Raw genomic sequence first — 20,527 nt, forward strand, 5'->3', positions numbered from 1 at the left:
ATAAAGGAAGTAATATGAGCCGATCAGCAAGTTGCAAGTCTGATTACATAGGAGATGAATGCAATGTCTTTAGTTAATTAGTGAAGCAGCCATGGCAGCAAATAGGTAAAGGAGACAGTAGTCAAGCAACCTCAGTCAGCAGTCCAACTTAGTGGCACAAGACAAGTGGAGATAGTTAGCAGAAGTGCTAAACAATCTGAACCTACTTATAATATCACAGGCATAAATTGGGCAGGACAAGATCAAGCAGGCAGATAGCGTAGCACTTGGAAGGCCATGATATCGGAGAATGGTAGGAGAGCAGATAGACAATGCTGGGTAGTCTAAAATGCTAAAATAGCAGATGGATATGGCAGTATCAGGCCATTTCCTGATAGACAAAGTACCATTAAGTGAAGAATGCAAATCATTCAGCAGATGCATAAAAGTGGGGCAAAAAGTAGAGGCGAAAATCAAAGGCAGTCAAAGCAATAAGACAGAACAGCAGAGAAGCAATGACAGATCATCAGAAGCAGTTGTGTAGGGTAGGAAAAGCTCTCAGCAGGGAACAAAAACACCATTCAGGAAAAGATGAAATTGAGAGTAAAGCCAGTCTCCTGAATTGGGTTTCTTCCATCTAGGAAACACTCATCAATAAACTGCATATGAGAATCCACAAGAGAACAGCACACAAATGGAAATAGCAGATGAATCTGAACTCTATTGCCCAGGGATACAGAATGATCCTAGAACATAGATACATAACAATCCACAAGGAAATTAAATGGATGGGAAAAATGGGTCCAAGCATTCTTTATGATGATAAAAAAAAAAAAAAAAAACCAAAACACTAAAAATTATTAATCTGGAAATGATTGGCTGGGATTGAAGTCTTCGCTTACCCCTTTCTGGAGCCCACAAAATGGGAATGTTGGGAATTTCTGCAGCAGAAAAACAGAAGAGAAAAGGGATTTCTGACTCCCAGTTTGAGGAAAGCAGGTCAAATTTAGGGCTGTATGAACTGGTTCAGGGAAATAAGAACCAGCCTGAACCTTCTCCATTCCTCAAAATCAAGCAATTTCTGAGGTTTGGGAAAGGTTTAGGAAGCCCTCACCCCATCATTTCCCACAACCTCCCCTTTCACACTTACCTCCAGTGCAAACAGTTTCCAGCAAGGAGGTACTTGGGAAAACTCACTCCCATGTTTATACCATGGCAAAATTTGAGGATGGCCAACTAATGATACTTTCTGTGTAGGTCAACTTTCTGATTCAATGGGATCCCTGCTATTTGTGAATAGGAAGAGGGGATAGGTTACTAGAAACTACCTACCTCTTTGAAAGTGGATGAGGAAAAAAATCAAAGGCAGTAATACCAATAAATAAATAGTAATACCAGTAAATACATTGGTGATCTCATCAACTGTCACAGATTTTAAGTCCCTCAAGATGCTGATGACTTTAAAAAAATAGTATCTCCAGTCTAGACTTCTCTGCCAACTTAACATCTCCACTTGGATAGTTCATTTCCATGACCAAATTAAAACTGACGTTCCTCATCAAATCTACCCTTCCCACAGCCTTCTCCATTTCAGTAAATGGCAACTCCATCTTTCCAAATGCCCAAGTCAAAATCTTGGATATTATACTTGACTTCTCTCTTTCTCTTATTTTATCTGTTATCTCTATCTTCAAAATATATCAGTAATGTATTTCTCACTACCTTCACCTCTATTATTGGTCTAAGTCACTATCATTTTTCACCTGGATTATTTCAATAGTCTCCTAAATTATTTCCCTATTAAAATATAAGTCCAATCATGTAGTGTCTCTGCTCATTTATGTCTTTGCTCAAATGTCACCTTACCAATAAGGCCTTCCTTGACGGCCTTTTTAAAATTAGAGCTCTCTTTCCTGCCTGTGCTGTGCTACCTATTCACCTTTCTTGGTTTATTTTTATCCACAGTACTTAATATCATCTCTAATATTACACATCTTACTTGTTTACTTATATTTGTGTCACCCACTAAAATGTTAATTTCGTAAAGGCAGAAACTTATGACTTCCTTGTTTACTGCTGTATCCCCAGCATCTTGAACAATGTCTGGCACATATACAGCAGGCACTCAAGATATAATTGAATCTACAAAGTGTTAATTTCTTGTGGGGCGTCTCTGTTCTCTGTCTTAAATTCTCAGAGCATTCTTCTGAAAGCTCAGATAGTATGAACCTTTGATTAACAGAGGAGATTCTAGCACACTTTAGGGGTTGGCAAATCATAGCCAATGGGACAAATCCTGCTAGCTGCCTGTTTTTTGCATTGCCTGCAATCTAAGAGTCATCTTTGAATTTTTAAATAATTGAAAAAAAATTAGAATAATAATATTTATATCGTGACATGAGAAAATTATATGAAATCCAATTTCAGTATCCATAAATAAATTTTTACTGGGGCACAATGAGGTGCATTCATTTATACTGTCTTATGATGGCTTTTGTGCTACAGGGCTGGCAGAGTTGAGTAGTTATGACAGAGAACAAAGAACCCACAAAGCCTAAAGTATTTATTGTCTGGACCTCTAAAGAATACATTTGCTGACCCCTGTCCAAAGGTATTTTATACTTAGAAGGCAAAGAGTAATAACTAAATTTTGAGCAACACTAAACTAGAGCATTTGTTGTTAAATACTGTTGCTGCTGTTGCCCAAGATACACCTAGGAGGGAAGATACATTTATACTAGGATTTGCTTTCACATATATAAAAGTAACCTTCTCATTCTTCTAAATGTTATTAAATAACATTAATGACTATTAATAGTCATTCATCTATCTATCCCACAATAAAGCAGCCTCATCTTAAGGGATAGAGCATAGTATAAGTAAGACTTAAAAATGGCGAAAAGGAAGGGAACAAGAAAGTAAATAGGGCCCACAAATAGAGCTCATATCAAAGTATCACATAATTAACTAATACCCTGTTTAACATACCCTGATTAACTATAGTGGGAAATTGTCATGATGTGAATCTCTTTTGAACCTCATCAATGGGGGTCATACTGAACTGACCTCGTTATAATGGGGTCTCCTAAATAACTGTAGTCTTAAATCATTACAAGCGAGAAACACATTATAATAAGACTCCACTGGATTTATACAATATTCAAAACTAACAGCTATTTTCTCATTGGTTCAAATGTCTACATTTTGTCGAAAAGTATTTTAAAAATTTGCAAAACTCTATTCAAAATCACCTCCTAATCACCTGACTCATCTTTCCTTACATAAAGTTTCACCCTAAGGATTATGACATGCAAGTATATTATAGTATATGCTGCAACCAAACTTACGGAAAGGGGTGAAAAAGGTGAGGGGGAAACACTTAAATTATACCAATGACATCCACCACTACTATGCTACCTTTAATCTTCATAAAGAAGTATAATTTATGTCCTCTTACATCAGTTGGTCGTTGCTGCACAATCAACTGCTTCTTTTGGATTGTTATCTTTGTGAAACTGACAACAGTTCATTTTCAAAACCCAAACTTTCAATAGCGTTACTGCTTCTTTCTTCTCAGCATTTTTTAAAGGAATTTGGATTCTTCCCCTAAATTCTCACTTATGTGTCAATCATTAATGTTTATCTGAAATGATTACTCCTTCCACTGGGCGTTTGTCCTCTACTCTTTAATAGCAGCCATGTTCTTTCCAAGTTCTAATACAAGAAAACAATACTGGTAAAATTATTAGAGTCATTCCAAATAGTTTATTTGTTATCTGAGTCCACTTTCTGACTCCCTAACAGTTTCTTTTTATGGTAGGCAATATGTTGGTATGTCAATGGTATGTTTCCAAGAAGCTCAGAGGACTTCACAGGTGTAAATTCATTTGTTGTCATTTTATTACATTTTGCGTGAAAAGCAACATTAAGTCTAAATGGAGGTCTAACACAGAGAGATGAATCTATATTCTTGACCAGACAATGAAGAAAGGGATATCCTAAAAACTTCTTTCCTGTAACTATATCTCTAGATAAATATGCTTTGGGCATTTTATATTTGTAAAATATTGAATGATTTTTTTTTGTCATGGTCTTAGTATATATTTTGTAAAACTAAAGTATTCTGGTATGCCAGCATCTGCCATTTTATGACAGTAGCCTTGTAATGGTAAGTTAGAAAGATGATTTCAAGATTTTATCACTCTGATAAATTCAAGGTAAAAATCAACATTTAGCATGTCATCTCTATTTCTTTCCTTTCCCACAGTTACATCAGTGTATATTTTACGTCCTGTCTTGCTTAATTTTTTTCCCTGGAGAAAAATTCTTTCAATATTTATTCAACCATCATCTACTTATTTTTAAGCTACAGCTCTTTATATTGTAGGTGATAACAGCAAATATTTATGTAGCAAATAAATATTTTTTCGTGTTTTACTTATGTTAATTCACATAATATAACTATCCTATAAGGAAGTAGTTTTATTCTTTCTATAGGAAAGTAAGTAAGTTGTGTAAGGTCATATACTAGTAAAAGGTAGATCTAGGATTCAAACTCAAGTAGTCTGTGCTCTTAACTACGTTATGCTGCCTCACAAATGGTTATGTGGGCAACACTGCTTTTCTAGTAAGAGCTCTAATTAGATACAGAATTTTCCATAATAAATATATTTGTATTTATTTGTATGTTTTATTGATAGCATCTCTCTGCTTCATAAGGGCCCCCAAAAGCTGGGTACATATTCTGATACAGAGTAGGCATGCAATTAAGAAATATACTCAAGGGAATGAAGACAGCATTTTATATATGGGTTCTTCATATATGAAATTTTTTGTTTTTGTTTTATGCTCAAAATTCTAAAATTCTGACCTTGAGGAGCAATGTGTTTTCCCTCTGTATTGATTTTATGTGGACTAGGAGACTTTCAACATAATAGTTTTAAATTCAATGTCACTTATTGCCTTAATTACCTTATCTAAATGACTGAATTTTGTACCTTTAGCTTTCCCCTAGTACAATTATACCAAGGAGTTTTTCTTTATAATGTCTAAGTGAAATAGAGGTTGAATGTCTTGGGAAAGTTTGTATCTAATGGAAACAAATGAATGCAAAGAAAATCTACAAAAGAATGTGGACTTAAGAGGAAAATGTAACATTTACCTTCAAATATTAGAATTATCATGTAAAAAGGAATTTACCTTCTTTAGTACATTGCAGAAAAGAATTGGAAACATTGATTAGGAAATTATAAGGTGCCAGGTTTCAGTGTGACATGTTTGGACTTTCAAACAATTAGAATTGCAAAACCAACAAACTCCCAGATGGAAGAAGTAGTGATTGAGATGTTCAGACAAAGGTTGGGAATGATGGAAAGGGTACTAGGACTTTGAACACAATGGCCTTTGAATTCTCCTCAAACTCTGAGATACCATGATTTACCTATTTTTTATATAGTTTGTAGTTTTATATAAAACACTAAGCTAACTTGAGACAAATTACTGATGAAATCCATGATAAGAAAATATTCCTTGATTGTGTTGATTGTAAGGTAAACATTGACTGAAATGGTTTCCAAACAATAAATAAAAAAACTGGAACTTGGTGCTTCACAGCAGTTTCAATTTTATCTATAAATAATGGTGCGTATAGTCACTAGGTCTGTGAATTAAATTAGGACTTACAACTAAACAAAAACATTAACAAAAATCTTCAAAAAGAATGAAGTTAGTCCTACTGAGGAATGTGTTGATCTGTATTTGAATAAATGACATCTCAAAAGGGTCTACTTTTAGAGAGCCTTGATGTCATGATTTTACTGTGTGTACTGCTTCATAGTAGACTTATGAATTCTGGCTTCTAAGGAATCTTGGCATAAGGACAGTTGCTGTTTTTAATCTCTACAGATGGTGCTACTCTAGATGTTCTAAGAAAGAGATTAAAATAACATAAGTCTAGTTTATCCATCCTTCTATGTAAAATGAATCCTCTTCTCTAGCCAGGAAGATTTTCTTAATTTTATCTTTCTCTGTAGTTTGATCGCACATTTCCCTTTCTTCTTTACTCCCATTAGTAATGTCCTCTTCTTTCCTAATCTGAATCCTATTTCTCTCCTTCAATTTTAGCTTAAATTCTACTTGTACAAAATTTTTACTGATTAATTAGCTTTCTCTTAATCGTCCTCTTTAAAGAAATCTTCTGGCTGAACATTTCTGATACTAGATTTATAGTGTCTTGATTTGTCAGGTGACTATTTGGGGAGTACATGTACATTAGCACTCACTCAGTGAAGCTCAAGGTGCTTGATAAATACTTGTTAAACTATTACTTGTTAAAATAATACTTGTTAAACTAAGAAAAACTATAAACGCTTTAATTTTTAGCAAACTGGTAGCTCCTAAATGTGCCTATGCTCTGAGACATATACTGCTTTTTAATGGATACTGCAAAATAATTATAAACCCCAGAATAAAGTGAGCTATTATGAAAAAGCTACCCTGAATCTCATATATCTCAGCTTTTCCAAGCCAAATTCCAAGAAGTTTAAACTACAGAGGAATTAGGGACCTAAACAAAATAAACAGGTTCAGGTAGGATACAAAGAGGTACTTAACGGAACTGCACTAATACTCCACATTCCTCATATCATTTACACTATAAAAATTCTTAATCTTATTCCTTTGTCTCATGCCTGAAAGTAGTAGTGGGGAAATGTTGACTGATATCTTTATTTTTTAGACTATCCATGAGATATTTTAGTAGCTAACAATAGATACCTGAGGTACAAGGGTTAGTAGGAGAAATATTTGGGGGTGTCAAATCTAATTGGAAGTAATAGACAATATTAATTAAACGAGGAAGAAAAAGGTAAGAAAAAAAATAAACATTTACCAAACATCTACAAAGGTGCCAGGTTTTATACTAGATCATTTTACATGCATTATTGTCACTAGTTTGGATAACCCTGGACAAGTCAATTAATTGATCTGTGTCTCAGTTTCTCCACCTATAAAATAGATGTAAACCACATACCTCGTATGGTTATTTTGAAGACTAAATTAATTAACATATGCTTAAAACAGCTGCTAACACATAGTAAGTGCTATATATAAATGTTAGTTATTATTATTGGCTACCTTTATTATCTCAACCACTAGAAACAACAACCTTGAGAGGTAGGCATTAGCTAATTTAGTAAATGAAAAAAGTGAAGTTTGAACATGTTAATTTGCCTTAATTTCACAGTGGTAGAGTTGGGATTTAAATTCAGGTCTATCTGACTCTATGGTGTTAGTGTATCCCAACATGTTAAGACAAAGACATGGAAACATATTTCTTATGTCCTGGGCTATTTCATAAAAATTAAAGGAAGAGATTAAAATGGCATAAATTACAGCCATATCTGACCACAGAAGAGTGATATATTTTATTCAATCTAGTTTGAAATGTTTCAAGTGCAAGGGTTTCTGATATTCTGCTTTATCAATTTCATATTGTTCAGTTACCCTATTGATACAGAACAATTTTAGTTCAAAAAAATCCTAGTTCAATACAGTTATATTTAGCTTTAGCACATATGACAGGTATTTTATTTTAGTAAAAAACAATCATAGCACTACAAAATAAACCCTAATATTCATAGAGTTTTAGAATATCAGTATATGATATTTTTCCAGGGAAAGAATCCATGTTTCCTGAAGAGTATCATATATATTTGAAAACGATATAATTTAATCAACCTGTGTTAGTGATTAAATTTTCTTTCGAAAACAGAAATTATTAGATATGATATTTTTTGGTATAATACAGGAATTTTTCTGTCAAAATGTCTGATGTTAAGTTTTAGGTGAAGCTGTTAAATGTCAGTTCTCACTGATTTTCACAAGTCACAAATTGAGAATCATTAATGTATATAGTCAGTAACTCAGGTCAAGGATGTCGCCTTCATTTTACTTACAGAGTATTGTTATTTTTGAAGCATTATAATCAAGAAAGAAAAATGGCTAATGACTGCATAAAATGATACCTGGCTTACAACACACTCACACCTAAAATGATGAAATACATGAATTCTGACAAATTGATTATAAAACAAACTTTATAAAATAAAAAAAATTTTCTTTGATTTGAGATTTTTGTGAAAAAATTTCCAATAACTTAAATGGAAAATATTTGTAGAAAGGATTAGATAGTAATTTGTTCCAAAAAAATATAAATACTATAGACTATAAACAGAATATGCCTTCTAGAATTCATAACCTTTTCCTAGAAAAACATCCTTTGTACCAAATTTTCAGTATTCTGTTCCCTTCAGCATTGGTCATTTTGTCAGATGCTTCTTCAATTCCATAATGAACCATAAGAATCCTTTTAAATGAATATCCCTTATATCAAAATTTATAGTTTCCTGAAATTTTTGCTATTTCTCCTTTTGTTTGATTATTTCATCATGCCCAATTATATCAGGACACTTGTTAGAAGGTACTGCTAAGAACAACAGTTCGAAAAATTTTTAAGAGTGAGATTTTATTTAATGTATAATAAATCCATTACTTTGATCAGTTTAGAAGTTCAAAATTTTATATACTTTTAGAATAAGGGATCTTTTACTTATGTTATACTGTATATTGAGACAATGTGGCAATATACTTCATTATGGCAGAAAAGCATTTTTCTTTGCTCCTTCTAAAATTAAACATTTAAGAAATGAAACCCAGTATCATTTCAGATTACTAAAGAGAAAAAGATAAAAATCAAATTTTAACAAAGTTCCTAAAATATGTGAGTAAAGAAGACATTGTCATCCAATAGACCAGGGGTCAACAAACTTTGTCTGCAAAAGGTCAGATGGTAAATATTTCAGGCTTTGCAGGCTATAAGGTTTTGGTTGCAAATTTTAACTCTGTTGCTGTAGCCACAAGCAATACACAAAGGAATGAGCGTAGCTGTGTTCCAAAAAAACTTCATTTATAAAGGACACTGAAACTTAAACTTCAAATAATTTTCATGTGCCACAAAATACTATTCTCCTTTTGATTTTTTCAGCCATTTAAAAATACAAAATCCATTCTTAGCTTACAAGCCACATACAAAAACCAAACCAAATCAAACCAAAACAAAAAGGCAGGCTGGATTTGGCCTATATGCCTCATTTGCTGACTCCTGTAACATATTTAGAATTCTTAAGAATAAGGACCATGCCTTATTCATTTTTTAACTCCAGCACCCAGCAAGTATGGCAATGCATACATATTAAGGATTAAAAATAAAAAGTGATGAATGAATGAGAACTAAGATGTATGCTGGGCTTCTGTTTAAATATATATATTTATATATACTTAAATTATATTAAATAATTTAACATTTTCTAATTTACCATAACATGTCATCAAAAATTGCTTGTTAATTATACATACACATTTTTTAGTGCTTCTCGATCTTTTATTCTCTTCTAGAATTTATGTGTAAAAAAGGGCTTGACCTCAGTAATATGTCCTTAATTATACTTTTTACGAATAAGATTCTTTAAATAACAATTTCAAAAAAATAATAATAAAAAAAATAAAAATAAATAACAATTTCTATTTTGGACATAAGTTGTTTTCAACTGATAATGGGACATGATGAGATAATACTTTACACAGCAATGAATTCTTATGTTCTTTTTAAAAAATGTTTATTTATTTAGTGAGTGGGGGAAGAGCATGTACTCATGCTCACAAGTGGGGGAGTGGCAGAGAGAGAAAGAGAGGGAGAGGGAGGGGGTGAGGGAGAGAATCCCAAGCAGGTTCCATGCTACCAGCGCAGAGTCTAATGTGGGGCTGAAACTCACAAACCGTGAGATCATGACCTGAGCCAAAACCAAGGGTTGACGCTTTAACTGACTGAGTCACCCAGGCAACCCTGAATTCTTAAGTTCTATGGAATTTTATAATTACTAGCATTCACCAATGCCAACAGATTATCCAACCTTTGTCAGATCAGAGAAAATAAAAATTATTCTTAAAAAATGAAGATTTTCATATCAAAATAAAAGTCTAAAAAGTTGAAGGGAGTAGATTATTATGCTATTATATATAAGCTTTGATAGTATCTCATATTTATTAGAGGCAGGAAGCAGGTCAGCCGGCATGTAAATATCAGATGAATCATATTCTAAGCCACAGGGCCTAAAAATAGAAACAATCTCATAATTTAGGAAAATCAATTCTTATTTCTATATATGAACAAAGGAAACAGGACATACTTTACTGAACTTGCTATTCCACTTTTCTTTTAATATACTTGGAAAGAAACCCAAGTCTATAAACTTCATGTTCTCTTGGGTTCATACCCACTGACACTAAGTTTAGATTGCTTTATTTCATTTATCCAGTTTTGGAGGAATCCAGTTTTTTCCCTAACACACATATTCCGCAAACACTTGTCCTTTGTGTTTGTAGATTAAGCCAATTGTCAATTACCGACTATAAAACATTAGTACCTTAATAGAGAAGTTTTATTATTTTACCTTAATAATTAATATTTGTGTTTTCTATAACTTCTCACTATTTAAAAAGTTTTGCAACTGTAAACTGTACATAGTTAAATGTAGTCTAGAAATAGTTACTTCATTTTTCAGGCACAACTATCTAAGACATGTTAAAGACAAATAACTGTATTATGACAGAACTCAAATTATATTTATGGATTCCTAGAAGATATCCCTGTGTTGTATTTTAGATATCAGAAGAATGGCAAGTATTAAAGTGTGTAGAGAAAATGGGAAATCAGTAGAATTATTTCTGGTTGGCCTTACATTGCTTTCATGTTTGTTTATTTTTCAAAGGCATAACAGTTCTAAGGACTTTGCTGTAGATAATCATACCATACGTATATGTAAAAAAGATATGTAGTAAAGTGAACCTATTAAGAATCAAGATATTTACAATCAGCTAAGTTACCTACTCTCAAAAAAAAGATATTAAAAAGACTTATTTATGTATATTTTTAACTCATTAAAAAAAAACCACCCTAATACAGTTCTACACAGGTAGTTGTTATAGGCACATATAAGAATTTAAGAGCACCTCTAAGGGGCACCTGGATGACTCACTTCGTTAAGAAACTGACTCTTGATTTTAGCTCAGGTCATGGTCTGACGGTTTGTGAGATTGAGACCTGATGTGGGTTCTGTGCTGACAGCTGTCAGCTATGAGTCTCTCTCCCTCTCTCTCAGCGCCTCTCCTGGTCACGCATGCATGTGTGTGCACATGCGTGCTCTCTCTCTCTCTCAAAATAAATAAATATTAAAAATATATTTAAAAAACATCTCTAAGATTTTCAGTTAACTAAAAGACTTCATTTAAGGGGCGCCTGGGTGGCTCAGTCGGTTAAGCGTCCGACTTCGGCTCAGGTCATGATCTCACGGTCCCTGGGTTCGAGCCTTGCGTCGGGCTCTGTGCTGACAGCTCAGAGCCTGGAGCCTGTTTCAGATTCTGTGTCTCCCTCTTTCTCTGACCCTCCCCTGTTCATGCTCTCTCTCTCTGTCTCAAAAATAAATAAATGTTAAAAAAAAAAAAGACTTCATTTAAGGATAAAGGTTTCTTAATTTCAGATATAATGAGACATACAAGGTCAGGGAAAGAGACTCTTGTCAATTAATGGCACTAAAAAAAATGGATGGGATAGACAGATATTAAAATGGTAGAATTTTAAACCTCTATTTCACATGAAGATGAGAAAGATAAAATATGAAGCTTACTATATCAAAATTCAAAAAATAATTTAACAAGATTATAAAGATTTCATCGATACACTTTAAATCTACCATAACACTGTTTTCGTCCTTTTGGTAGTTACATACAAAAAAATACTACCAAATTTGTCCACTTAGTGTTTGGGTAGCAACTAATAATAATAATTAAAAAATTAACCCTTATAAGTTAATCCTTGCATATACAGCACTTACTAAAATGCCAGAAATAGTTCTCACTGGATCCTCACATCTCCCAGTAGGTAGGTACTTTCGTTTACCTCACTTTATAGGAAACTGAGGCACAGAGTAGTTCAGTAATTAGTCTATGGTCACCCTGTTAGTAGCAGAGCCAAAATTCAAAGGTTTACATTTTCAACCTAGCATTTTGGTATTAACTTGACACTCCACAGAAAACAAAATACTTAACTTTGTGTGCAAAGCATTCCCTCCCAATTAAAAACAATGTTGTTATCTGATATAAATTCTATAGTAACTTTTTTCTGTTTTTTCTGTAATAAAAATAAATAGTATGAAAATCTCAAACCATCACACAAAAAACAGGGACATATAAACCCAAGGCCATTTACTTCAAATACTTAACACAACAAACTCCAAAAATCAAGGTCTTCACATATGTATGCAATTTTCTTACAAACAAAACACAGACACACCTCTATAGGAGACGGTTTCCCTTCAATTGTACTTTTTAAGTTGGTCTCACAGTTTAAAAGAAATGTAAAAATTGGCCAAAGGACCATTTCCCCATAAGACTCAGAAGCTAAACTAATTATGTAAGAATGATTTCTTTTCTGAGCACTTGAAATTAACAACTTCCCAATATAACTCTATTCTGATTGCTTTAAAAGCAAACCATTTTATATTTATAAGTCTAAAATTAGAATAATATCCAAAAAATTCTGTCATGATTTTTACATAGAACAGTAAATATTTTACACTTTGTTTAAAAAAATGTCCATTTTCATATCCTAGAACAGTGGTTTTCAAAGTCTGAAAGTATGGTCTGTAGACCAGCAACATCTGCATCACCTTGTTAGAAATACAAATTCTTGGGACCCACTGCAGATTTACTAAATCAGAAACTCTGTGGGTGGGTCCAATAATCTGTTTTGATAAATCCTCAGCTTGACTGTGGTGCAGGCTAAAGTTTGAAAACCACTACAGTAGAGTAAGAAGGACAGTAAATATTTAATAGATGCAGAGTAAAAGTATCTTGCTGTTAAGTAAACAGTAGATAAAATTGTGTTCTGGTTTGAAAATAGAAGGACGTACTTAATATTAAGTTGAAATTCAGTCAGCAAACATTTTTTTGGGAGGTAAAGAAAACAATATCACAAGTGGTGATATAAGTTTGCATATGACTCTGAGGTTTATGGCTTCCTTAAAAAGAAAAAAGACTCTTTCTCCTGTATCACTGAGCACTGCCTACTCTTCATTTTCTCCCTTAATTTTTCTACTTATGCAAAGGTGTAAGGTGATTCTTGTGGCATAAAGCCTAGATATTAATTCTGCTTTAGCTTATTAAATTCTGCATTTAAATTCATATTAAAATTATGGAATATGGAACCCTTTCTCTTCAAAAGTACTATAAATTTGCTATATGTATTCTATCACAATTTCCTGTGTTTTGAGACCAATGACAAGGGTATCTGAAGAAGAGAGATATCAGATACATTTTGAATTACATTAATAAAACACATTAGACCAGATGCCATGCTAAGAATCAGAGTTCTGCTATCACCTCCTTTGGCAATATGTCTGAAGTTCAGCTTATATCACAGTCCACTGAACAAATGCAAAATTACTTTCTGGACCAGTTCAATCTTCCTCATTTTATATCATGTCTAGTATAAGTCCAAAGAAAAGTAGTCAAAAAACATTTTTTATATAACAATGCTTCCACAGAACAGTTTTTACATTCTTAGAACCACAAGTCTTCTGTTCTGCCTAGCAACATTATAAAAGTAATATAAAACATAGTAAAAAAAGATGAAAAATAAAATGAATAGCCTACTCCTTGAAAAAAGAAAGGTACAGACTATCTCACCTCTGGAGTGACATCTCGTGGTGCAAACCCTGTTCCTCCAGTTGTTAATATCAAATTAAGTTCCTTTTCATCACACCAATCTATCAGGGTTTCCTGAAAGAAAACAATAGTATTGTCACATGCAGAAGAACTTACCTGCCCACTCAAAACATCCACATACTCAAATACTTTATATACCAGTGAAGAAACACACATTTAGCTCAGCAATCAACACGAAATTCTGAAGCACAGTTCATGGAACATATTTACTATTGATCAAAACACATTGCTATTTCTGTATTTATTTTATGCAGTATAAAAATAAAGGAAGCATCAAATTTTTAAAATAAATGAAGAAAAAATGAAACACAGGAAATATCAGAAATTAAGAGCTTATAAAAAAGCCTAATGTTGGATATTTGATAAAATCTCAGAGGGAAAAACAGAGCATTCCAATAAACATTATAAATGGACTCTGGTTTTTTGATTTTTCCATTTTTCTCTGTTTAAGTCTGTCCAGATCTGATAGTCTGGAATAACTTTATCTTTCTTTCCACATATCTGCAATGGTTTGTGAAATAAGTTTGGTGTGAAGGTTGGATATTGTTCGATCAAGATTTTGTTTTTATAACTATATAATAACCAGACACTTGGAGGTATGAAGAGGATAGGTAATATAATAGTGCTAATATCCTGATCTTTCTGAGCAGTGGTTCAACCAACTGTGTCTAAGGTTTAAGAAGAGAGTAGGGGTGCCTGGGTGGCTCAGTCGGTTAAGCGTCCAACTTTGGGCCCAGGTCACAATCTGACAGTTTGTGGGTTCAAGCCCTGCGTTGGGCTCTGTGCTGGCAGCTCAGAGCCTGGAGCCTACTTTGGATTCTGTGTCTCCCCCCTTCTCTGTCCCTCCCCTGCTCACTCTCTGTCTCTCTCTCAAAATAAACATTAAAAAAGTTAAAAAAAATTAAAAAAGGGTAAAAAATAGGACTGTAACTTATTAATAATTTTCCTTATTTTTAAACGTTAGAGAAAGATCTCTGTTTAGCACGTAGTATCTCTTATGCTCTGACATTCACTTTTTTTTCTATTTAAACGAAATAAAATGCTTCTGTATTAGCTTGAGAGTACTATCCTGGTTTTGCATAGCTGTTTCTTTCACTTTCAGTTAAACATCTATCCATTCCTCTATCTATAACATAGGCATTGATAGATGAAATGTTTTACAACTTTAATAATGGTTATTTCTGGATAGATGTGAAGTACATTTTAATTCCTTTTTATTTTCTTTTGAATTTTCAAATTCTTTAAAATCTGTATGTATTATTAAAAAATAAAAGAATTTTACAAATTGAACTTTCTGGTATTTGTTCTTTATTTAGATAGCCAGAACCTTAATGTCTCATTTTTTCCTCAATTTTCAGCCAGCTCAGAAATAAATTTTATACTAAACAACTATGCATATTCTACACTGTGGTAGGTTAAATATAACCACATATTCTTTATAAATCCTCCTGTCAAGAGGTAGAGTCTATTTTCACCAATTCTGCATCTGGGCCAGACTTGTACCTCTGATCAGGGCAGAAATTATGGTATATGAGTTCTGAAGGTTAGGTCTCAAAAGGCCTCAAATCCTCTACCTTCACTCTTTTGGTAAACTTCTCTTACCATGAAAGGAAGTCCAATCTAAATAATGGAATGAAGAGAAAACATGTAGAGAGAAAGCTTAGCAGAATAGAAAGCACCAAGGGCCCAGACACCTGAGTGAGGCCATCTGAGTGAGACACCTAAGTGAGCCTCAGTTGAGTCGACCAATTATTTCAGCCACATGAATGACCCCCAAGTAAGACCAGAAAAAGATACACTCAGCTAAGCCCAGCAAACCCACAGATTTGTGAGAAATAATAAATCATTGTTGTAAGACACAAAGTCTTGTGGTGGTTTCAATGGAACAATACAGTACATATAAAATTACTTTCCTAGTTAGCATCTTTGCATCCTCCTGCTGTTTTCAATTTATATTTTATTGTATTTTATTAGTCATAAGTCTACACATCCTTTACAAGAATCTTCAAAACAGCTTTGAAAGTAAACCTGATGTGAATTAGGTTTAAATAAATTGCCATGAAGACTCAATTTTAATCATTCAGTTTAAGAAACATAACAATGCCTAGTATGGGCCAGGAAAATGTGAGAATGAAAAAAAATGTAAGACAAATGGCCTTGATGTCAAAGATCTCAGAGGTATGAACAAATTAATATGGCACATCAACATATCATGGTTAGTGCTATGAAAGAGGTATGATCATCTTAAGAAAACTGTTTTACAGATATTACAGGTATTTATGAATATATAACATTTTCTTTACCGTGACCAGAATGAAAACCATCATTACAGAGATTTTAAGCAATATTTTTCTCTTGCCCAAGACTAGAGAATCCCCAAAAGAGAAAAATGGGACAGTAATAGAGCCACCATTCGGACATCTACCTAGAGTCTCATACTCATCTATTACAATAGATATTTTTTCTTTTCTCTACATTTATCGATGGAAACATGAATCACTGAATTAAGTAGACCTCACCAATATAAAACCATTTGAGAAATGTTATATTTTCTTTGGTTTATTAAAGAATCTGATATAACCACCTAAGAAATTCCTATCTATACTTAATGAGACACAGCTTTAGGACATGTCAGTAGTCTCCACTGACTCCTCCAGGCAATTTATTCCTTGTATTACCAGGCATCCCTTTGGGATAGCACTCTTCATATTTTACTGAAATTTACTTGTTTACATGCCTCCTCCTCTATAAAAGTGATCTCCAAAATTCTGATCATATATCTGTATACGTAAAGCAAATTCTGAATGTTATGCTAAAAAATATTCAGCATGCCACACAAAAAGATATTTAAAGATGACATAATATTTAAAATAGCTTTTGTTTTGGGGCGACTGTGTGGCTCAGTTGGCTAAGCGTCTGACTTCAGCTCAGGTCATGATCTCACAGATCTTGAGTTTGAGCCTCACATTGGGCTCTGTGCTGACAGCTCAGAGCATGGAGACTGCTTCAGATTCTGCGCCTCACCCTCTCTCTCTGCCCCTCCCCCACTTGAGTTCTGTCTTCTCTCAAAATTAAATAAACATCAAAAAAAATTAAAATATATTTAACAAATGTGTTCAAAAATCCACTAAAACTTTTCTAAGGGAACATTTTTAAATGGATAGGGATATTGTTTCCTAGTTTTTAAGTGTGCAGTTATTAGTTTTCATAAATGACAGAAATACCATTTCCATTAACAAAATAACATAATGCAAGCAGTTTTAAGTTATCTAAGTATCTTAACTTAAGCATGCTTTTATATTTTAGGAAAATTTTCCTAAGATCTTCTTTCATGTCTTTTCCCCAAAATTGTCTACTAAATTAGCTTAACTTCTCATTTATTTTTCTAGGCAGATTCTCCCATTCCTTGTCTGTTATCTCATCTTCAATTATGTTATCTGAACTAGAAATCTCCCTCTCTGGTCCTTTCTGGCTTTGAGAATCTACTCCAAATCACTTTAAAATTAGCATTCTAAAAATAGATTTCTTTAAAACCTTCCCCCAAACCTATTTTTTTCCATTAAGACAATATCAACCTATTTCCCAAATATTTGTTAATGTAGTTGAAGCTTTCACCAAAACCTTCAAAAAACAAACTCAAACAATAGTTATCATTTACTAGAGTAACACACTTAGCAAGTGATTACTTAAATGAGAAGTATAAGGGTTCCTGGGATATCTGGGGATTGTAGACACAAGGTAAATAGGTGTTTTCATCCAAGGAGTATCCATGCATTATTTTTCATACATTCTTATTTTATATTTGCATTTATATAGACATTATATGTATTTATAACATATATTCTTAAAATGTACATGTCATGTTTATATAATCCTTAGAACACTTCCTATCTAGAGAAGATCCCCAAATCAGGATTTTGTTGCATTTCAAGTTACTCTTTGTTATTCTCACACCACCAAAAGTGTCAACCCAGAATGCCTTTTCAGGCTAATTTTATAATTTTCCTCCTGAGAAACAGGGCTTCGCTTTTACTCAAGTGGACTGACAGCTTAATCTTTTTTTTTTTTTTTTAATTTTTTTTTTCAACGTTTTTTATTTATTTTTGGGACAGAGAGAGACAGAGCATGAACGGGGGAGGGGCAGAGAGAGAGGGAGACACAGAATCGGAAACAGGCTCCAGGCTCCGAGCCATCAGCCCAGAGCCTGACGCGGGGCTCGAACTCACGGACCGCGAGATCGTGACCTGGCTGAAGTCGGACGCTTAACCGACTGCGCCACCCAGGCGCCCCGACAGCTTAATCTTTAAACCAATTTCAGTTTAATTCTATTCATTTAAACATCAAATACTATATTATTCAAATACTGTGTGTACTGCTTATAAAGTTATTTTAGAGAATGTGAATGATTGGAGTTCTATTTATTGTTTACCTTAATTAATGCAAAGATCCTCAAGTTATTGTGTCAAATGGTTTTGAATAGCAGATTACTATTATTCCAGATAATGCTTTTTCTGTACTTTATAAATGCTTTTTATCAATACAATTTTCTCAGCTTTACTAGATAACAATATATTAATCCTCTCACTTTTGAAATAAATAGAAATAAGTAGATGTAACTACATCACATGCCTACTTATTCAAAAATAATTATTTTGTGCTTAAGTATCTCTAGCATATTGTTCTGAATGAAGTGTGTAACTCAGGTCCACATTTTGTACTCATCACAATAGCATGTGAACAATGTATTGTGATGAGGACCTAAACTCAATTCCTTCACAGAATACCAAGGATTTGCTCCTATTGATGGAATCTCACTGGTGCAAATTAAACACTTGGCAGAGTACTTAACACATAGTAACTGGTAAATAAATGGTTTCTTTTGTTATTTTTTCAACATTATTTATGCCAGAGTTACAGTGGCCTAAGTGTGAGCTTCTTCACCACTTTAATCACCTTAGAAGACCCAAGTAGAGTCAGGGTTCATGGTACTCCTTTTATCACTAACTCTGAGAGGCCAAAAATTGAAATATTTTAAAAGGGAAGATTCTGTAAAACAGAATAATTAAATGATTTACAGAGCTAAATGGATTGAAGAGATACTCTTTTGGCCTTTTTATTCTATTTTCCCTAAGGCCTTCCCTGAACTTAAGAGCCAAATTTTATGCATATTGATATTCTTCAGTGATTAATATAATAGGTGACCTGAATAAATGGTGATGGTTCTACTGACATAACACTTGGTCCAAGATTGACTGGACCTCTGAAGAATTGGGAATAAGTAATTAAAGCCATAGAATAATAAATCAAGCACATTATGACTATGACTCTGATAGGAATCCTCAGGAATCCACCAAATGTGAGAAATGCAATATTAGAAACCTGGTAAATATTAGCAGCCACTACACCTCTGAGAGGGCCCAGGAAACCACAAATTTACTTTCTGTCTCTATGGATTTGCCTATTCTAGATATTCACAAAACTGAATTCATACAATATGTGGTCTTTTGTAACTGGCTTCTTTTACTTAGCATAATGTTTTCAAGTTTCATACATGTTGTAACATTTACCAGTACATCATGCATTTTTTTTTCAAACAATGTTTATCATGGTAAAAAAGTTATATAATAAAACTTGTATCTTAACCATTTTTAAGCGTACAGTTCAGTGACATTACACATTACATTCACAATATAGTGCAATTGGCACCACTATCTATTTTTGAAAACTTTTATCACCCCAAACAAATCAATATTCTTTTTTTTTTTTAACGTTTTTTTTTTTTAATTTATTTTTGGGACAGAGAGAGACAGAGCATGAACGGGGGAGGGGCAGAGAGAGAGGGAGACACAGAATCGGAAATAGGCTCCAGGCTCCGAGCCATCAGCCCAGAGCCTGACGCGGGGCTCGAACTCACGCACCGCGAGATCGTGACCTGGCTGAAGTCGGATGCCCAACCGACTGTGCCACCCAGGCACCCCTCAATATTCTTAATTCAGGGTTGGCTTGGTTATTATAAAACTTTATTTTCTGAAATGGAGTGCTGAAAAAGTTGGTTTTAACAATTTCTGTTTGTTTCACAGTGTTTCTATGGAGGAATGGGAGCTTTGAACTCCAAAACTAGCTATTCTACTGTCCATTATTAATTCTAAATCAATAGATAATCTTTCTTAAGAAATTTGCCAAGGAAAAACAGTACATTACCATTAGTATGGTCACTATCCTGTACCCAAAGATTATTTTTTGAATAACAATTATTAATATTTTCATTTTCCTCTTATTCTACATATAATTCCTACAGTATAGTTCCACTAATAAACAATACCAAAACTTTCCAAACACAAATAACTAGGCATGAATCTTACTGGTTTAAAAGCTAATCCAACATGCTTTAAAGTTTTATTTAATAACTATACATTTATTACATGATTGCACTGTCATTAATCTTAAACTGGTTCATGTGGGACCCTGAAATTAAAGATAAAAAGGAACTTTCAAAACTCTTTAAAGCAATTGTATTTTTCAGTTCTACAATTTTCACTTGGTTCTTTTTGTTTCTATTTTTTCTGCAAAGATTTTATATCTCTTCATTCATTACAAGCATATTTTCCTTTACTCCTTGAGCCTGATTATAGAGCTGCTTTAAAAATCGTTGTTAATTGAAATAACTGGGCCATCTTGGGGTTCGTGTCAGTTGATTATCTTTTTTGAG

General features: G+C 33.4%; 1 protein-coding gene across 2 annotated transcripts in view; it reads right to left on the reverse strand.

Moving 5' to 3' along the window:
- GPHN (gephyrin) overlaps positions 1-20,527 on the reverse strand; it is a 625,620-nt gene that overhangs the window by 306,241 nt on the left and 298,852 nt on the right. For both annotated transcript variants that reach the window (XM_049611430.1, XM_049611431.1), the window contains exon 4: positions 13,780-13,872. In XM_049611430.1, the coding sequence (XP_049467387.1) occupies positions 13,780-13,872 (93 nt within the window). The remainder of the gene's footprint in view (positions 1-13,779; positions 13,873-20,527) is intronic.

This window comes from Panthera uncia, assembly GCF_023721935.1.
Source record: "Panthera uncia isolate 11264 chromosome B3 unlocalized genomic scaffold, Puncia_PCG_1.0 HiC_scaffold_1, whole genome shotgun sequence".
Lineage (NCBI taxonomy): Eukaryota > Metazoa > Chordata > Mammalia > Carnivora > Felidae > Panthera > Panthera uncia.